Source organism: Photinus pyralis, unplaced genomic scaffold (genome assembly GCF_008802855.1).
Source record: "Photinus pyralis isolate 1611_PpyrPB1 unplaced genomic scaffold, Ppyr1.3 Ppyr1.4_LG9, whole genome shotgun sequence".
Taxonomy (NCBI): domain Eukaryota; kingdom Metazoa; phylum Arthropoda; class Insecta; order Coleoptera; family Lampyridae; genus Photinus; species Photinus pyralis.
In genome coordinates, this window is record NW_022170878.1 from 7341324 (window position 1) to 7361911 (window position 20588).

Consider the following 20588-nt stretch of genomic DNA (forward strand, 5'->3'; position numbering starts at 1 on the left):
AACTCGTGAGTTCGCTGAAGGTCTTTAAAGGCCTTTATAAGGCTCTTAAATCTTTTGGACTTTGAAAAGGAAGATTGAGAAAGTCACGAAGAGGTTCGGGAGAGATTCAAGAAGCTTTCCGAAAATCGAGGAGAGTGATCAGGAAAATTAAGAGAGGGTCATGGGCATTCAGGGAGATTCAAGAAAATAGGAATATTCAAAAATATTCGGGAAGACGCGGGAAAATTCAGGAAGCTTCAAGAAAGAGATGCACAAATATTCGTGAATGTTGGAGAAACCTCAGGGAGAGTGTCGAAGATTCAGAGAATTCGTAAGAATTTGAAAAGGTTCTGGGAGGCTCAGGACGATTACTATGGGGAAATTCGAGTAGGTTCGGCACGGTTTAGGTTTAGGAGAAGAAAAAGACTAATGCAAATTGTGGGAGAATCAGAAAGATTTAAGGAGGTTCGGACAGCTTACGAAAAGATGAAGAAGATTGGGCGAGAATTTGGGATTTGTAAAGGGAGGTTCAGAAAGAGTGAGGAAGAGCCAGAAAGTTTCAGGAAATTTCAGAAATATCTGGAAAGATTCAGGAACGATTGGTGAAGGTTCAAGAGAATTAAAAAAAGAATCATGGAGATTGAGGGGTGGTTCAGGAAAATTCAGGGCGAAGTTTAAGACATTTCAGGAAGATTTAGAAACATTTAATTTGTGAAAGTTCAAGAAAGTTAAGGGAGAAGCAGGGAGATATTGAGAGCTCCAAGAGATTCAGGAAAAATCAGAAAGGTTCAGGAAGACCTGTAAAGATTCAAGAAGATCGAGGACAGTTTTACAAAATTTGGGAAATGTTGCAAAAATTAACTAAGAGAGGGCCATGGAAACTAAATAAGGTTCAGGATGATTCGGGAAGATTTCAGAGAATCCCAGAAAATCCAAAGGGAACGTAGGAAGAAAAGTTCAGGATTTCAGGAAGTTCAGGGAAATTTAAGGATATTCGGGAAGATTCAGGAAGACTGTGGGAGATTGTGGAAATTCGGCACGGTTCGGAAATGAGAAGATTCAAGAAGGCTAATGCAAATTGTGAGAGAAGCCGAAAGATTTTTAAGAGGGTTCAGATTTGTAAACGTTGGGGAAGTTTAAAAGACGACCATGGAGATTAAGGGAGGTTCATAAAGGTTGATGAAGAATTAGAACGATTCAGGAGGCTTCAGGAGACCTCGGGAAGGTTTAGAAAGACTATGAAAAGTTAAGAAATTCTTGAAACTCTGGACGTTGAGAGGGGTTCAGGAATATTCAGGAAGGCTGTGGTAAATTCGATGATATTCAGGACGGTTCGACAAGATTCAAAAGTATTCGGAAATGTTCGGAAAGAGGCAGATTCCAGAAGGATAACGCAGATTCTGGGAGGATTGAGGAAGATTTCAGAAGATTCAGAGGGTTTCGGAAAAACCCAGGTAGATTGGGGAGAATTTGGGATTTGTGAAGGATCGAGAAGCCAGGAAGATCAGGGGAGGCTCAGAGAGATTGAGAAAGAATCATAAAAGTTTAGGGAAACCTGGTGAGGGTGACTAAGAAGTCAAAAAGATCCGGGGCGACGTAGGTATAAAGCAGTGATGGTGAGGGTGAAAGGAAGCATCAATGGGCCGTACTGTAGCCGTGAAGAAAGCGCGAAGCAGGTGTGAAGTAAGTGATAGTGAAAGAAAGAGGGTGGTATGACTGAGGAACGAAGAAGAATCATGAAGAGGATTACAGACAATGTAGAAGAGGGATGTGATGGATTTGGCGACGTATACATTTATGGTGTTTGTCGAGGAGGAGGTAGAGAAAATGAAAGGACCATCAAACGGGGCCCGATCCACAATACCGAAAGGATTTTGATACCGCACATACAGAGTGTTCTAATAATCCGTGGACCAAATGTGCACGAAAACTTTCTTGTCCAAGTTATAGAGAGGTTTTGATCACAACCTATTGGAACACTATTTGCATGCTTAAAGATTTCAAAAAAACTCGTGTACTCACGTTTATAACGACCCTTTCACAAAAATCGTGGTCGTGCGGGATGGGCTCGAAATGGGCCACACCAGTAAACTGGGAGTGGGGGGTGTGCCCGTCCTCGTCCTGGCTGCTGAGCTTGGGCAGCGACCTGAAATACAAAAAAAAAACAAAATCAAAAAAATGATTTTTCAAAAAATCGCGAAAACAATCAGTCACATGTTACCTCCCGGTTTTTGGGCAGAAAGTTACGGTTAACTCGCAGCATTCCGCCATGTTTACCGGCTCTGTGTATAAAAGAGAAACTGATAATTGCGGACAACAAACGGAACGGCTGACACATCTTTTTCGATAAGAGGAGTGAGGCGTTCAAGGCAAACGGCCGCGATGATAAAACGAATATTGTTATCGATGGGCTGCGGTTTTTCCTTAAGAGCATTTCTTAAATTCCCCCGTTAAAATTCGCACAAACAGGACATTTGATTTAATCTCGCGACGGATGTCCTCCCGTTACAAAAATAGAACTATCTTTAGTAAATAAAGATTGAAGAAAATAATGGTGGAAACACACTGGAGTTAAAAACGATAAAGGTTGATCTCCCACTTAATCCCGCGATTTAAAACAAAATTATATAATATGAAGTAAGTATTATACGGGGCGTTACGTTTGCAACAAACTGTTCATATACAGGGTGCTTCAATTAAGTAATTAAAAATTTAAAATTTTAGACAAGCTAAATCTATAATATGCCAACAAAAATATTCCACGAAAACCATTTTTATAATTATACAGGGTGATCAATCGAGATTAGTCCTGGCAAATAAATATTCTACAGGGTATTCCGTTTGATAAGACCACACTATGTGTATCTTAAATTGTTATACAGGGTGTTGCAATGAAGGAGACCTCATTAGTGACCATAGGGAGAACGTGACGATTAGGGAAACAAATTTAACTATAAGCTAAATTTAAATTATGCTGCTTTATAATTAGTGAGGAATATCCTTGGGTTGTAATTGTAATTGGGGTCCAGTTCCCGAAATTAGTGAGCACTTGGGCATCTTTCACACTGAGAACGTGACTGATGAGTCAAACTTTAATTAGTACGTTTCTTCGTAATTAGTGAGAAATATAATTACATTTGCGTAATTGTAATTAGGACATGTTTCATATGTACATTGTGGGCATATATTTCCATCTCTTCTACTGAGCAACGGACTGTTAGAGGAGAATCTTCCATTTGAGTCAAAATTAAATTAGTATGTTGCTTCCTAATTGATGTAGAGTAGTAGCCTATAATTTGTGAACGGTTTTACTACTTAAGACGCATAATTCGTAATTAACTTGAATCTGAAACTGGGATCAAGTTCATTAATTTTGGGATCACTTGGGCATCTTTCATACTGAGAACGTGGCTGTTAGTGGAGAGGCTTAATTGCTGATCAAAATGCTGTTTCACAATTACTGATAAAATCCTTAGTCTGTAACTGTAATTGGGATCCAGTTCCTGAATTTGGGCTCCCAATTCATGTAGTAATTACTATGTTTCTTCGTAATTAGTGAGGAATACCATTAAATTTTCGTAATTGTTCTTTCTTGAACTTTGTTGGCACTAATGTCCATATCTTGTACTGAGAAATGGAGTGTTAAAGGAGAAGTTTCCATTTGAGTCAAAATTAAATTAGTATATTGCTTCCTAATTAGTGAAGAGTATTATATAATTGTAATTGGGCCCCACTCGGGGGTTTTACTACTTAAGACGCATAATTCCTAATTAGAATCAATCTGAAACTGGGACCAAGTTCATAGATTTTGAGATCACAGGCATGTTTCACACTGAGAAAGTAACAGATAGAAGAGAATTGTAAATTAGTGAGAAGTGAGGAGTGACCGTTAATGTAAAGGTTCGACATTGAGAATTGACAGGCGCATCAAGAAGACGCTTTTGCCTCGAATCTAAATCGCATTCTTATGTTACTAATTATGCAGCTTCTTAATTAGTGAGGAACGCCTGTAATTAGGATCCTCATAATTAGATATCATTGTAATTGGGATCCGGTTCATAAAACCTCCTTCTTGTGATTTGGTAATTGCATTGTTAAATTAGTTATTAAGTATAACTTCATAATTAATGTGGAATACTTTCACACTGTAAGTACAATTGGGTCCCAGATCGTTTGATATCTTAAACCTACGTAATTAGTGAGTTCATTTATTTCGATATAATTTGCACACCGGAAAGGTAAGCGCCTTTAATTATACATAATTAGTGAGGAATACCATTAAATTGTTGCTGTAATTAGTTCCTATTTGCGTGGACCTAAACTACATTTCTAGCCCAGTAATTAAAAGGCTTCATAATTAGTGAGGGGTGCCATTACACTATTACTGCAATTATTGCCCACAGATTATTTCTGTAATTAGGTCCTACTTACACACATTTTGGGTATCCTAAGCATTTCTCTTTTTTGGGAAGTAATTAAACCATTCTAGTACGGATTATATAACATTATATGTTTATGAAGCCACATAATTAGTGAGGAATATCGTTAGATTATTATAGAAATTAGACCCCCACATTCACTTTAGGCAATTTAGGCATCTATCTTTTTAAGGGAAGTAATTGGCAGATTCTACCAAGGACGTCTTGTGATCAGAATTATGAAGCTTCATAATTAGTGAAGAGGATACATGATTGCAGTAATTAAGACTCTATTCACATACAATTTAGGAAATTTATGCATTCTTTTTGGAGAAGAAATTAAGCAGATTCTAGGAAAAACCTAAATTACATTCTTGTAATGTTAATTCTGAAGCTTGATAATTAGTGAAGAATTCCTGGGATTGTTGCAGTAATTAGGCCTCATTCAGATACACTTTAGACAATTTAGGCTCGTCTCTTTTTTGGAGAAGTAATTGGGAAGATTCTAGCACGGGCATGTCAACGTAATTAAAAGATCATTGCAGGGTCCTAAAATACATTTTTATGGTCGAAATTTAAAAACTTCATAATTAGTGAAAAAAGCCCCGAGATTAATGCAGTAATTAGATCTCATTCACTTATACCTTAGGTAATTTGAAGTTATGAAGTTTCATGATTAGTTTTTTTGGGATGTAATGGATATTTTAATTCGGACTTAAATTCTTATTTTCGTAATTGCGAAATTCATAATTAGTGAGCGATACTCTCAGATTATTGCTGTAATTAAATCACATTCACATACACTTTAGAAGATTTTTAGCACGGACTTGTCTTCGAAATTATGAAGCTTCATAATTAGTGAGAAAGACCCTTAGATTATCGCAGTAATTAGACCCCACTACAGGCAACTTAGATATCTCCCCGTTTTGAGGAGGTAATTGAGAATATTCCGAAATTAAGCACGTAAATTCGACCTAACATCATTCTTGTGAAGCTTTAATTCATTAGTAGCTTGATAATTAGTGATATTCACTGGGATTATTTTAACAGTAATTTAGGCCTCACTCCTATACACTTTGACAATTTAGAGTAATTAAGAAGTCATTTAGTAAGGATTGCCTAAATTACATTTTTGTGATCGTAATTTTGAGGGCTTCATAATCAGTAATTAAAAATCATTGCAGGGTGCTAAGTATATTAGGATTCCCAAACAGATACAATCATTAGACACTACAGCTTTCTTTAGTCTAGGAATTATGAAGTTTCATAATTAGTGAGTATAGATGATTGCTATAATTCCTATGTACGTGGTTGTGAAGCTTCCTAATTAGTGAGGAATTAAAACTTAATTAGGTCTCACTGACTAACATTTTGGGTTATTATAATCATAATTAGTGAAGGGCACCTTTGTACTATTACTATTACTGTAATTAGGTCTCTCACGTACATTTCTGTCAACTTCCCTTCTTTAGGAATGTATAGGAGAAGATTCTAGCACAGATCTAAACTACATTTTTCTATTCCAGTAATAATGAAACTTCATAATTAGTGAGGAATTCCTTTGGATTATTGCTGTAATTAAGTCTCAATCGCTTTGGGTTACTTAGGCATCGCTCTCGGGGAAGTAATTGAGAACATCTCACTCAAATTGCATCTTTAGTCTAGGAATTATGAAGTTTCATAATTAGTGAGTATAGATGATTGCTATAATTCGCTATGTACGTGGTTGTGAAGCTTCCTAATTAGTGAGGAATTAAAGCTTAATTAGGTCTCACTGACTAACATTTTGGGTTATTATAATCATAATTAGTGAAGGACACGCTTGTACTATTACTATTACTGTAATTAGGCCTCTCACGTACATTTCTGGCAACTTCCTTTCTTTGGGAAGGTATAGGAGAAGATTCCAGCACAGATCTAAGCTACATTTCTATTCCAGTAATTATGAAACTTCATAATTAGTGAGGAATTCCTTTGGATTATTGCTGTAATTAAGTCTCAAACGCTACTGGGACTAAATTATGAAGTTTCATAATTAGTGGATTATGTAATTAGTCTCTTCTATATGATTATTGGTTGTGAAGCTTCATAATTAGTGAGGAATTAATTTGGATTATTGCTGTAATTAAGTCTCAAACTCTGTGGGTTACTTAGGCTATCGCTCTCGGGGAAGTAATTGAGAACAACTCACTCAATTCCATAGTGAGTATAGTCTATAAGCTTACTAATTAGTGAGGAATTAAAGCTTAATTAGGTCTCACTGACTAACATTTTGGGTTATTATAATCATAATTAGTGAAGGCACCCTTGTACTATTACTATTACTGTAATTAGGTCTCTCACGTACATTTCTGGCAACTTCCCTTCTTTGGGAAGGTATAGTAGAAGATTCTAGCACAGATCTAAGCTACATTTCTATTCCAGTAATTATGAAACTTCATAATTAGTGAGGAATTCCTTTGGATTATTGCTGTAACTAAGTCTCAAACGCTTTGGGTTACTTAGGCATCGCTCTCGGGGAAGTAATTGAGAACAACTCACTCAAATTGCATCTTTAGTCTAGGAATTATGAAGTTTCATAATTAGTCAGTATAGATGATCTTTAGTCTAGGAATTTGCAGTTTCATAATTAGTGAGTATAGATGATTGCTATAATTCCTATGTATGTGGTTGTGAAGTTTCCTAATTAGTGAGGAATTAAAGCTTAATTAGGTCTCACTGACTAACATTTTGGGTTATTATAATCATAATTAGTGAAGGGCACCTTTGTACTATTACTATTACTGTAATTAGGTCTCTCACGTACATTTCTGGCAACTTCCCTTCTTTGGGAAGGTATAGTAGAAGATTCTAGCACAGATCTAAGCTACATTTCTATTCCAGTAATTATGAAACTTCATAATTAGTGAGGAATTCCTTTGGATTATTGCTGTAACTAAGTCTCAAACGCTTTGGGTTACTTAGGCATGGCTCTCGGGGAAGAAATTGAGAACATCTCACTCAAATTGCATCTTTAGTCTAGGAATTATGAAGTTTCATAATTAGTGAGTATAGATGATCTTTAGTCTAGGAATTATGAAGTTTCATAATTAGTGAGTATAGATGATTGCTATAATTCCTATGTACGTGGTTGTGAAGCTTCCTAATTAGTGAGGAATTAAAACTTAATTAGGTCTCACTGACTAACATTTTGGGTTATTATAATCATAATTAGTGAAGGGCACCTTTGTACTATTACTATTACTGTAATTAGGTCTCTCACGTACATTTCTGTCAACTTCCCTTCTTTAGGAATGTATAGGAGAAGATTCTAGCACAGATCTAAACTACATTTTTCTATTCCAGTAATAATGAAACTTCATAATTAGTGAGGAATTCCTTTGGATTATTGCTGTAATTAAGTCTCAATCGCTTTGGGTTACTTAGGCATCGCTCTCGGGGAAGTAATTGAGAACATCTCACTCAAATTGCATCTTTAGTCTAGGAATTATGAAGTTTCATAATTAGTGAGTATAGATGATTGCTATAATTCCTATGTACGTGGTTATGAAGCTTCCTAATTAATGAGGAATTAAAGCTTAATTAGGTCTCACTGACTAACATTTTGGGTTCTTATAATCATAATTAGTGAAGGACACCCTTGTACTATTACTATTACTGTAATTAGGCCTCTCACGTACATTTCTGGCAACTTCCTTTCTTTGGGAAGGTATAGGAGAAGATTCCAGCACAGATCTAAGCTACATTTCTATTCCAGTAATTATGAAACTTCATAATTAGTGAGGAATTCCTTTGGATTATTGCTGTAATTAAGTCTCAAACGCTTTGGGTTACTTGGGCATCCCTCTCGGGGAAGTAATTGAGAACAACTCACTCAAATTGTATCTTTAGTCTAGGAATTATGAAGTTTCATAATTAGTGAGTATTGATGATTGCTATATTCCTATGTACGTGGTTGTGAAGCTTCCTAATTAGTGAGGATGTAATTGTAATTATTGAGGAATACCTGCAGATGTTCAGGTGACTTTTGAGGCCTTTTTGGGAAGGTGGTGCTGGTGCCATTTGAGCATTTTTCAAAATGGAAGCCAAGTCATCTTTAGGTACTACTTATTTATTTTTTGAATCATAGTTAATTAAGCCAGCTGGCATCACGACCACTAATCTAAACACTAAGCAGACTTCGTGTACCAGTACGTTCAACCGCTAGGAACTCGTAAAACTATGGTTAAAAATAACCTCCTTATTTTTACAGCTCGCGGGTGGGTGAGCTCAAGGTTAAGAGAAAATCACTTCATACAGGGTGTTAATTTCGCGTCTCAGACGCAAACCCCCGAACTTGACCTCGCTCATTCGAGAAACGAACCGAGACTGTGGCACTGTTTACCTAAGTGAAGACATCGATCTGGCGCGAAATTCAAATGCGACCGCCGTAAGAGCGACGGAACGACTGCTGGCCGGGTGTTTGAAAAAAATTGACTCGAGAGGATCTCATTTTAAGTGATTTACGACTGACGGAAATACATTCAGGATCGAGAAGGCCGCAGGTACTCGAGGTTTTAATTGAAAAAGCGGTAGCAGTCCAAGTATAGGGGTTGAAAGCTAAATATAGAACTGTATGGTCTGAAAGATGGTGTCAATGTAACGGCTTCCTCTCGACGATGATACGGAGAGAATGCTGAGGTCTCTGTCCTGATAGTCGACCTACTTCGGTTCTTGACGTCATAAGGCCACCATTCACTGCATTACATTTGTAGGCAGGGAGGACGAAGAAGAGGAATTGCGTCATCAATTTTTTAAGTGTTATCGGATTGATGGACTTGGATTTTGGAAGCGCGGCCCAACGTGACGCGGTATTGATCCCGGAGGGTGCCCCACGTGGGCCACAGTCGTCGCACGTGGCGCGGCGGAATTATGCCGTTTCGGTTGTAAAAGTTAACAAATGGTGCAAAGTTAGGGGGAGGCGTGACCCGAATGTGTCAATTAAAAGCTGGGGGAGGGCACCCTTTAAATTCGGTCGCATGTGATCGGGATCTTTGAGATGGTGCAATACGGCGTCGGCGACGAATCAAACGGTGTTGTTGGGACAGTTGAAAGTAGCAATGCAGATCTTGGCGTCGTGCCAGCCCCGATCTTTCTGCAGAGCTCGTGTAAACATTTTTACATCACAATCTTATTCCGAATGAAACGTAAGCGATTCAAATATAGTGTTGAAATCGAAATTGCGCTGGTAATGTTGATATCCCAAAATAAACAGTTTTGTTATTTTTATCCGAGTGGATGAGAAACTAATGGAGTTATCATAACAAGGTTTTTTTTTGGCGCCCAACGTGGGGCCAACGCGCCATGTTTTTCTGAAAGCAATCGAGCACTCGACGAATCAATTTTAATTTGCGTGCAATTGCACCCCGAGCACTTGGCGATCTTTTCCAAATCACATGCATCGCTTAAATTTCGACCAACAAAAGACCTTGCGAAGGGGGTGAGAAACGAAAGTGGTTACATCGGACGCAAGCGTCAATCTCGGTGCCGAATTTACGTGGCACACAACACACAGCATCCATGTTATCTCATGCTTTCGCAAGCGGGAGTGGTCCTACCTGGCACCATCGGGGGGCCGCGGGTCCTGCCTCGGCTTGAGGACAGGGGTCAGCCCCCATTTCTCCACTAGCTCGAAGCGGGAAATCTTGGCGGATCACGAGAGGGGGGCCGCACCTCCCCCCTCGGGCCCCATGCCGGACGAATAGGGCCTACACTCGCACTCCGCCGCGAACATACACAGACTGCGCCCGGCGGGGCACTCTCTTCTTCGGCGCCGCCGCTCTTCCGACGCCCGCACCAATCCTACCAACCGCCGCGCACGACAACACTACATTTTCAAAACACTTTCGCACGCGAATAATTCACCTGACCCGTGCGACCGATGGACCACGAAAACCCTCGCCGCCAGCCCAAGACGTCCGCACGGTCGCCTTCCCCGACGCCCTGCACTAACCCAAGCGAACCGCAAATGCCAAAACACCTTCGGCGAGATTGTCGCGGAACGTTGGTAACATTGCAATGTTACAGTGGTGGGGGTGAAACCTGCTAGTAATCATCGATTAGGAGAGTAGAGAGACTGAACCTGCAGGAGCGATCAATATCCAACCCCGCACTGCAACAGCTGATCACAGGATGGCCACACTGAAGACGCACGTTTTCGTACGCTTCCCGTTTTAATTTCGACAATTCGAGACGGAAACTGAAAGTGCACTTACGTCGTAAATTTAAAAGGGGGCAGATTTCTCCCTTTTATTGCGCTGTAAAGTCGAAGGTACGAAAGTTAAAGAGCGAGGGGATAAAAGGGATCCGCTACTTATTCGGAGACTTTAAGATAATCGCGCGACGGGGGGCGAGTTGGACCCGTATGGTGGAGCGACGTTCGGACGTTGAGGGATGGGAAACTGAATCATTCTCATTGAAACGTGTAGAAAATAAAATGACAAATTCGCTTAATCTACCGTGGACGTCGCATGTACATCAAACCAAGAATATCCAAACACCGCAATGGATATTAGTGCAGCCAGCACAATTTTTTGACAACGAAAGTCAATGGAAGGTGAGTTCGGCATAATTTGAACTTTAATGTTCGATAATGCCTACATGTGCCTCAATGAACAGTGCCTTAACTTAATTTTACAAAATTAAAGTGTGCCCATGTGAAGAATCAACTTCCTCGTGTAAATGGTAAACGCCCTACATACCACCTTATTTAAAAGACCTACACGATCTATCGGCCGCTGCTATTTAAAAGGGCACAGTGTTGCAATTCCACGAAAGTTACAAATGATTAGGTTCTGCGCATGTGCATAGGGGTGGTTCTTAAAGTGTGACAGATTCGTTCATGAAATGTACGTTTTGCGCGCAGGAAGTGCTTGTGGACAATATAGTGCACAACAGTATTAACTTTAGGAAAGAGATGATTCGGGATTGGCGAAACAAAAGCCGCATAGAATGTTTTTCGTTCTCGAATCCTTATTTGCAGCTGGAGGGGGGGGGGGTATTCTTCGAAAACCCCTCAGGAAAACGGAATCATTGACTTTCTCACCTCGAAAGGTTCTCATAGAATTCTCACTCATAATTAAGGCCATTTTCGTGAGAGGACAATTGAATCCTCCTTGGCTGGGGGGTATTCCACACCCCCCCAGACCCGCCGGTACGAATTTTTCCATCGAAACGGTTACGACATTCACGTTTTGCATAATAATTTGGAGAACCCATAAGCAGTTTTTGAAGAAAGCAGGGGGGGGGGGGGGAATTGGGGGTACTACCTCGACAGATTATCCAAGAGCACTTATACATGATTACGGTCATTCTGTCAAGAGAACCCTCGTATCCTAAAACGGTTACGATTTTCACTTGTTTAATGATTTTAAGGACCATCGATAAACGTTTTTTGGGGGCAGCGTAACACCGGGGGTCTGGAGGGTATGGAATCCTTTTCCAGTAAAATGGAAGCATTGATGGTCTTACCACGAAAGATAATCCTAGAACTGTACCTCATAAATCATAATTATGGTCATTTTCATGAGAGGACCATCGACTCCTTCTTTGCTGGGGGGTATTCCATACCCCCCAGACCCTCCGGTGTGAACTTTTCACCCAAAACGGTTACGATATTCACTTCTTCCATGATAATTTTTAAGGAGTTTCGATATACTTTTTTAGGGGGAGCGTAACACCGGGGAGTCTAGGGGTACGGAATACCAGGGGGTATTTCATTTCTTTCATGATAATCTTTAAGGAACTTAGATAAACTTTTTTGGGGGAAGCGTAGCACCGGGGAATTTGGAACTGTCACCCATAAATCATAATTATGGTAATTTTCATGAGAGGACCATCGACTCCTTCCTTGCTGGGGGGTATTCCATACCCCCCCAGACCCCCCGGTGCGAACTTTTCCCCCAAAACGGTTATGACATTCACTTCCTTCATTAATTTTTAAGGAGCTTAGATAAACTTTTTTAAAGGGAGCGTAGCACCGGGGGGTCTGGGGAGTGTGGAATACCCCTAGTAAAGTGGAAGCATTGATGGTCTTACCACGAAAGATTATCCTAGAAGTGTCACTCATAATTAGGTATGGCCATTTTCATAAAACGACAATCGAATCCTTCTTTGCTGGGGGGTATTCCATACCCCCCAGACCCCCCGGTGCGATCTTTTCCCCCGAAACGGTGACGAGATTCACTTAGCTTAGATAAACTTTTTTTTGGGGGGTTTGGGGGGAAGCAGAGCACCAGGAACTGTCACTCATAAATCATAATTATGGTCATTTTAATGGGAGGACCATCGACTACTTTGCTGGGGGGTATTCCATACCCCCCAGAGTAAAGTGGAAGCATTGATGGTCTTACCACGAAAGATCCTACAACTGTCACTCATAAATCATAATTATGGTCATTTTCATGAGAGGACCATCGACTACTTTGCTGGGGGGTATTCCATACCCCCCCAGACCCCCCGGTGCGAACTTTTCCCCGAAACGGTTACGACATTCACTTCTTCTTGATAATTTTTAAGGAGCTTAGATAAACTTTTTTGGGGGGAGCGTAGCACCGGGGGGGGGGGGTATGGAATACCCCCAGTACCCCCAGTAACGGGGAAGCATTGATGGTCTTACCACGAAAGGTTATCCTACAACTGTCACTCATAAATCATAATTATGGTCATTTTCATGAGAAGACCATCGACTCCTTCTTTGCTGGGGGGTATTCCATACCCCCAGACCCCCCGGTGCTACGCTCTTTTTTAACATTATTTGAACACTCAGCAAAGTCATGATATTGACTAGGGAATGTAATATTCCCCAGCTGAAAAATCGGTTTACTGTCTCCGCCAACTCAACTTCACCTCCTGCGTAGGTCGATCTCATTTATGTCCCCCCACCCCTCTTACTTCCTACTAAGATAACCAAGAGATGTTAAAGTTGTTATGCATTTTTAGATTTCGTTAGGAACACGACTAAACGGATTAGTTCTACGCACAAAAAGTCAACTTGATGCGTTCTGACGCAGGTATTTTAACAAACGGGCGCCGATTTCGTTCGGAAAACTTGGCAACGGTTTCTTTGATTTACTTTTGAAACATTTTTTCAATTGTCTGGTTTATATACCGAACAATCCCTGACTGAAGTGCGCTTTACGTAAATTGTATACGATTACACTTATCATTGTTCTGAGATGTGTCTTCTTTTAAAAATACTCCTAGGAATAGGTTTTTTGGAATATTTACCTTTGAGGCTTTAAGAGCCTTCATGCGGTATCTATTCTTCAAGAATGTCCTTAGGGCCTTAAATGATTTTTTAGCTGAATTGCGGTATTAAGGGTCCCTGGTTCCAATCCTGGTTCGGGCATGGATATTTGTAAATTTGGGTTGGGTTGGTAGAGCAGCCTTGGCTGAAACCCCGCCCACTCAAAAATAAAGGCAAAAAATTATAATAAAAGTTGCTAAGAGCTTTTCTTGGGTTCTGTAAAACCATTTAAGAGATTTAATTAACATGCCCATTTAAAATACTCTTTGCGCGTACTTCAGCAGCAGGAAGCGCATATAGGACGTTCTTAGACCAAAATGGGCTGTGCGCATGCGTAGACAGAAATTTTCCGATTCCGTTACGATTTCTTTAAAGAGCAGAAAGCGCACAGAAAGCTTTTTGAGTAAGGGTGGGTTGTACGCATGCGTAAACTCAACTTTATTGATTTGCTAGCGATCAATGGCAAGCAAATAGCAAGAACGCGTCGAGTATGCGCGTTGTAAGCGCATAGAATGTGCGCAAGCTCAAACCCAAATTTAAATAATTTAAATTGAAATCCACTGGCTCGTAAATCGAACTTGATTGATTTTTTTTGCGTTTTAGAGCATTCAATGGCAACGAGTATTGTGCGCCTTTGGAAAGCAGGAAGCGCATAGAATTCTGTGGTGAAAAGTGAGTTGTACGCTTACTTTAAATTTTTACGTGAGACCTTTCAGTGGCAGGCAAATGTCAAACGTGTCAAATGGGTGCATTTAAAGATCACGAAGCGCATAAAATTTCTTGAGCAAAAAGAGATTGTGCGCATACGTAAACCAAGCTGTACTGATTTCGTAGCGATTTAAATGAAACGTTTAGCCTAGAGCATTTAATGGAAGGTAAATAATTGTGATTGGTCGATTGTGCGCATTTACGTAAAATCAACTTTCTTGATTCCTTTGCCATTATTCTTTCTATGACAGACTGAGCTATATTTATTTTGTAGCGATTCTCATAAACCTTAGAGCCCTCAATGACAAGTAACTAATTGGAATTAATCAATTATGCGCATTTGAAGCGCATATATTGCTTTTGGGTGAAAGTTAGTTATGCGCATACGTAAACCGAACTTTATTGATCGCGTTTTACAGACCTTTCAGTGGCAAACGAATAATTTGAACGTTTCGAATGTGCGCATTTTCAAAGCAGGAAGCGCATAAAAATGAGCTGTAGTTTGTCCGCCCAACTTTATTGAGATTTTCTCCTGAAATGGGTAGGCCAGACCTACGCATGACGGGTTGAGACATTCAACAGCAGGAATAGAACAAAGTTTAGTCGCGCATGCGCAGAACTAGTTTTACTGGCTTAAGTACGCACATTCTAAATAAAGGAAGGGCATAGAAGCATTTGAATAAAATCTAATGTAGCCATGCGCAGATCTAACTTCATTGATTATGAAGCGAAACTTCTAAAATAAAAAGTAAACAGAAAAAAGCGCATAAGGCGCATATGAATAAAGTTTATTGTTTACTGTGCGCCGGCCCTGCTGCAATTGTGAAGAGCAGGAAGCGCATAGGTGTTGTCTAGTGTGCGCATGCGTAGACTGAACCGATTCTACTGATGTGGGCGTGTATTGTAGGCGCTGGACGCATGCGTAGAACCAACTTTCTTATTCGTACAGCAATTTTTCTCAAGTTTTGGAATGAATGGACTTGAACAACAAGCGAGTGTGCGAATTACCAATTTTGAATCTAAGATTTGGATTGCAATGTATCAGTAAACGTTTTACGCAGTCTGTACTGCCAATTTGCAACCCCTCCCCTGAAATCGAAGACCAAATAAGGGCCGGTTAATGAACGGGAAAATTTCAGTAATTACGTCCATTAATTACCTAAACGTTTCCAACCACTTCACGGAAAGTCAATGGCAATTAACTTTTCGTTTCCTGCTACTTTCCGAAAAAAAGATAATGATTGCAATTAAAATTGTGTAATCCTACATCTGAAAACATCCCCCTCCCCCACGAAAAACGAAATATAAATAGCCGAGCGCGAGTTAATTCCGCCTTTATCTTTAAATATAGAGAGACGGGTTTTCGGGGTTAGAAAAATCAATCCGAATGCGTATACATTTTTCTTTGGTGAAAACAACGCAGCGGGATTCCCCTCCTTTCGTATGATTAATGCAAAAGTGCACGTGCCTCAACAACTAAAATCGATGTCGTTCCATGTGCGTGGCGATGGACACACGGAGGTGGATGGTGGTGGGGGGGGAGGAAAGGGACAAACCTTGGGAGACGAGCCTCATCTCCTAAGCCGTAAAGCCCAGCGACTGCCGCCATGGGTCCTCTTCTTACGCGGCCGAGCGTGGACGTCCATTTTGCGGCCTCGAGGCGGACACCATGCGGACCATTGTCTCACATAAGGTCTTTCACATCGCGAAAGTTTCGACTGCCGAGCGACGCGCCACTTTGCAGTTGATCACCATAGTTTGTTCTACAGAGGAGACATTAATAGCTGTGGTGCCTTCTAAGGGATTTCAAATGGGGCTAGCTTAAAACATTACTCAGGATGTGCGATTTAAATTTTAAACCCCGTCTAATGTACGGTATGCAAATTCACGTGCACACATTTACATACTATTGCTCCAAATGTAAAAATCGATAGCCTTTTTTATAAGGTGATGTTGTATGCATATGTTGCCCATTTACATATTCCTTCAGTGCGAGATTATTATTTTCGTATTAAAGCTGGAATACGTTTGATATGTCAAAAAGTCCACTCTGTTATTGTCCGATCGTTAGCTCGACGTCCGCGATCCACGGAAACAATAAATAAGCCAGTATACACAGTTCACTTAAATTGCATCATTGGTGAGGCGCCCCACTATATATACAATTATAGTGACAGTGGTCACGGCCTGAAGAAAACCACGCGTTAATCTTTCAAGAGTTTTCAAGAGCTCTTCGGAGAGACGCGTTCACGTCAATCCAATATAAAAAAACGCTAACAAGCAATTCAATTGAAACTCTAGCAGTCTCGTTTCGAAAATTTACGCATTACAAGTTTAGCGATTTCGGTTTGTGCCTGTCGGTCTCGATGCTTGTCCTCATCGATTATTCTCTCCGACCGTGGTTAACTTTTGACATTTTATAATTAGCCACTCAACGTAAATTTGCTCTTCGCTTACTCGTGCAATTAGTACCAGACCTTCATAGTCTGTTGCGCGAAACCTTATTGATAATGGAAAATGGGCGTTAGACTCACAACGAATATGTAGTGGACTGCGAGTATTACAAGCACACCGTATTAGAAATGACAAGCGTCAAAGGGTCATATACAGGCAGACCCGTAAGAAATGATGCGAGCTAAAGATATAGGATGGTGAGCTTACTTTCGTTATTTAAGACCTAAGCGATGCAACATGCATTCGAAATTACCCAAACGCTGTACATTGATGCCCTAGCTTTAAATCCAACCTCTCGCCTCAGACTTTAAGAGATTGGCATACGCGAAAGATAAAATTGTGAGAGGTTTCCAGGTTAAAACTGACACAAATTGCGTTTGGAATGATCTAAAATCGTGACGCTGTGATTTGAAACACCAAAGCACAAGGAATAATCCGGACGAGAAATATTGGATTACATGCTTGATCTCTAAAATTGAACATAAAATGTATGTGAACTGACCCAAAATCTTTCCATTGTGGATTGAAGCGTCACAAGCCCCTGGCGTCAGACTTGCATAGATGGCCCAATTGAGAGCGTCAAAGATCAATATACAATCACTCGCGTCTAACATGCAAGGAAGCGAGAGATATTGGTTTAAGGTCTTGATCTTGAGCCTGCATTGCTAAAAGTCATACATAATTCAGTCAAAGTGACCCAAAAATTTTATGCTGTGGATTTAAGCGTCAAGGCTCTGGATACAGACTCTCGCGTCAGACTTCCAGAGGATAAACCGAGCGAAAGATATTGGATTGCAGTATTGATCTAAAAATTTCAATGCTAAAAGTGATACATACTGCTGTCAAAATGACCCAAAAACCCTATTGTAGTTTGAAACGTCAAAGCTCACCCTACAACCTCTCACGTCAGATTTGCAGGATAATCGATTGCGGCCTGGAGATTTCAATGTTAAAAGTGATGCGTAACGCAGCCAAACTGACCCAAAAAATTGATGCTGCGGATTGAAGTGTCAAGCTACAATCACTTGCGTCAAACATACAAGGAATGACCAGAGAGAGAAATATTGAAATGCGATCTTGATCTAGAAATTTCAATGTAAAAGTGATAAATAACGCGGTCAAAATGACTCAAACATCTTATGTTTCAAGATTCAAGATATTAGTTCAGAACTTGATTTCGAAACCGTAAACCTAAAAGTGACCCAAAACGTATTTGAAATGAACCCAAATTTGAATGCTTCAATTTAAGCATCAAGCGTTCATGCTTCAAATTAACTTGTCCGACAGATATTGAACTAATCCTTAAATTAATACCTTAAGATTGAAGATAATGAGTTCAGAGCTTGAATTCGTGACTCCAAGGATGAAAGTGACCCAAAACGTATTTAAAATGGATCCAAAATTGAAATGTTCAATTTAAGCTTCAAACGCTCAGGCTTCAAATTAACTTGTGTGACAGATATTGAACTAATCCTTAAATTGATGGTTCAAAATTGAAGATATTGAGTTCGGAGTTTGAATTCGTGACCACAATCTTGAAAGTGACCCAAAACATATTCGAAATGAACCCAAATTTAAAATGTTCAATTTAAGCGTCAAACGCTCAAGCGTCAAATGAACTTGTGCGACGGATATTGAACTAAACCTTAAATTATTACCTCAAGATTGAAGATAATGAGTTCAGAGCTTGAATTCGTGACCCCAAGGATGAAAGTGACCCAAAACGTATTTTAAAATGCATCCAAAATTGAAATGTTCAATTTAAGCATCAAACACTCAGGCTTCAAATGAGCTTGTGCTATAGACATTGAACTAAACTTTAAATCAGTAGTTCAAGATTCAAGATAGTTCAGAACTTGATTTCTATACCGTAAACCTAAAAGTGACCCAAAACGTATTTGAAATGAGCCCAAATTTGAATGCTTCAATTTAAGCATCAAGCGTTCATGCTTCAAATGAACTTGTGCGACGGATATTGAACTAGTCCTTAAATTAATACCTGCAGATTGAAGATAATGAGTTCAGAGCTTGAATTCGTGACCCCAAGGATGAAAGTGACCCAAAACGTATTTTAAGTGAACCCAAAGTTGAATGTTCTAATTTAGTCATCAAACGCTCAGGCTTCAAATTAACTTTTGTGACAGATATTGAACTAATCCTTAAATTGATGGTTCAAAATTGAAGATATTGAATTCGGAGCTTGAACGTGACCACAATCCTGAAAGTGGCCCAAAACATATTCGAAATGAACCCAAATTTGAAATGTTCAATTTAAGCATCAAGCGTTCAGGCTTCAAATGAACTTGTGCGACGGATATTGAACTTAACCTTAAAATAATAGTTCGAGATTGAAGATGTTGAGTTCGGAGGTTGAATTCGTGACCACAATCTTGAAAGGGTCCCAAAACGCATTTAAAATGCAACCAAAATTGAAATGTTCAATTTAAGCATCAAACGCTTAGGCTTCAAATGTACTTGTGCGACAGATGTTGACCTAAACCTTAAAATAATAGCTCAAGATTGAAGATATTGAGTTCGGAGGTTGAATTTGTGACCACAAACATCGAAGTGACCCAAAACGCATTTAAAATCAACTCAAAATTGGAATTTTCAATTTAAGTATCAAACGCTCAGGCTTCAAATGAACTTGTGCTATAGACATTGAACTAAACTTTAAATCAGTAGTTCAAGATTCAAGATATTAGTTCAGAACTTGCTTTCGATACCGTAAACCTAAAAGTGACCCAAAACGTATTTGAAATGAACCCAAATTTGAATGCTTCAATTTAAGTATCAAGCGTTCATGCTTCAAATGAACTTGTGCGACGGATATTGAACTAGTCCTTAAATTAATACCTCCAGATTGAAGATAATGAGTTCAGAGATTGAATTCGAGACCCCAAGGATGACAGTGACCCAAAACGTATTTAATGTGAACCCAAATTTGAATGTTTCAATTTAAACATCAAACGCTCAAACTTCAAATTAACTTGTGTGACAGATATTGAACTAATCCTTAAATTGATGGTTCAAGATTGAAGATATTGAGTTCGGAACGTCAATTCGTGACGGCAAACTTAAAAGTGACTCAAAACGTATTTGAATTGACCCCAAATTTGAAATGTTCAATTTAAGCATCAAACGCTCAGGCTGCAAATGAACAGATATTGAACTGAACCTTAAATTAGTAGCTCCAGATTGAAGATATTGAGGCCAAAGCTGGGGTTCTTGATCACAAAGTAGAAAAAGTGACTTAAAACGTATTGAAAATGAACCCAAATTTGAAATGTTCAATCTAAGCATCAAACGCTCAGGTAAATGAATTTGAGCGACAGGTATTGACTTAAACCTTAAATTAGTTGGTTAAGTTTGATGATATGGAGTTCAGAGCTTTATTTCTTGATAGCAAACTTAAAAACTGACCCAAAATTGAAAATATTGAAATCCTCTATCAATCGTTGACGTGTCGAGTTTCATACCGTATTTATTATCCCGATCCACTTAGTTCAAGGTACAAAGCAACATTCCATCACGTCTGCCCGTCGAACCGTCTACGCTACGATTTGTACACGCTGTAATGAACCTACTAGTTTTTTCCCCACTTTTTGCGCTTTAAAAACGTGTTAATTGGCAGTTTTGCAAAAAAAATTGAACAAAAAAAACTTCGGCGCCCTTAAAACTCAGGTTGTATGTTTCGCAAACAAGCAAAACGCATTCCCAATTAAAAATCGTTTAATTGAAAA

General features: G+C 39.5%; 1 protein-coding gene across 14 annotated transcripts in view; it reads right to left on the bottom strand.

Annotated features, from left to right (window-relative positions):
• Nucleotides 1-20588, bottom strand: part of LOC116180516 (potassium voltage-gated channel protein Shaker) — a 221666-nt gene that overhangs the window by 15898 nt on the left and 185180 nt on the right. For 12 of the 14 annotated variants that reach the window (XR_004147138.1, XR_004147139.1, XR_004147140.1 and 9 more), the window contains one exon: nucleotides 2002-2125. Coding sequence is in view for 11 of the 14 variants with exons in the window: in XM_031500539.1 (XP_031356399.1) it covers nucleotides 2002-2125 (124 nt within the window). In the remaining 3 variants the exon portion in view is untranslated. Of the gene's footprint in view, nucleotides 1-2001; nucleotides 2126-2200; nucleotides 2343-15947; nucleotides 16114-20588 lie in introns of those variants that run through there. The other 2 variants (XM_031500544.1, XM_031500545.1) reach the window with 2 other exon arrangements.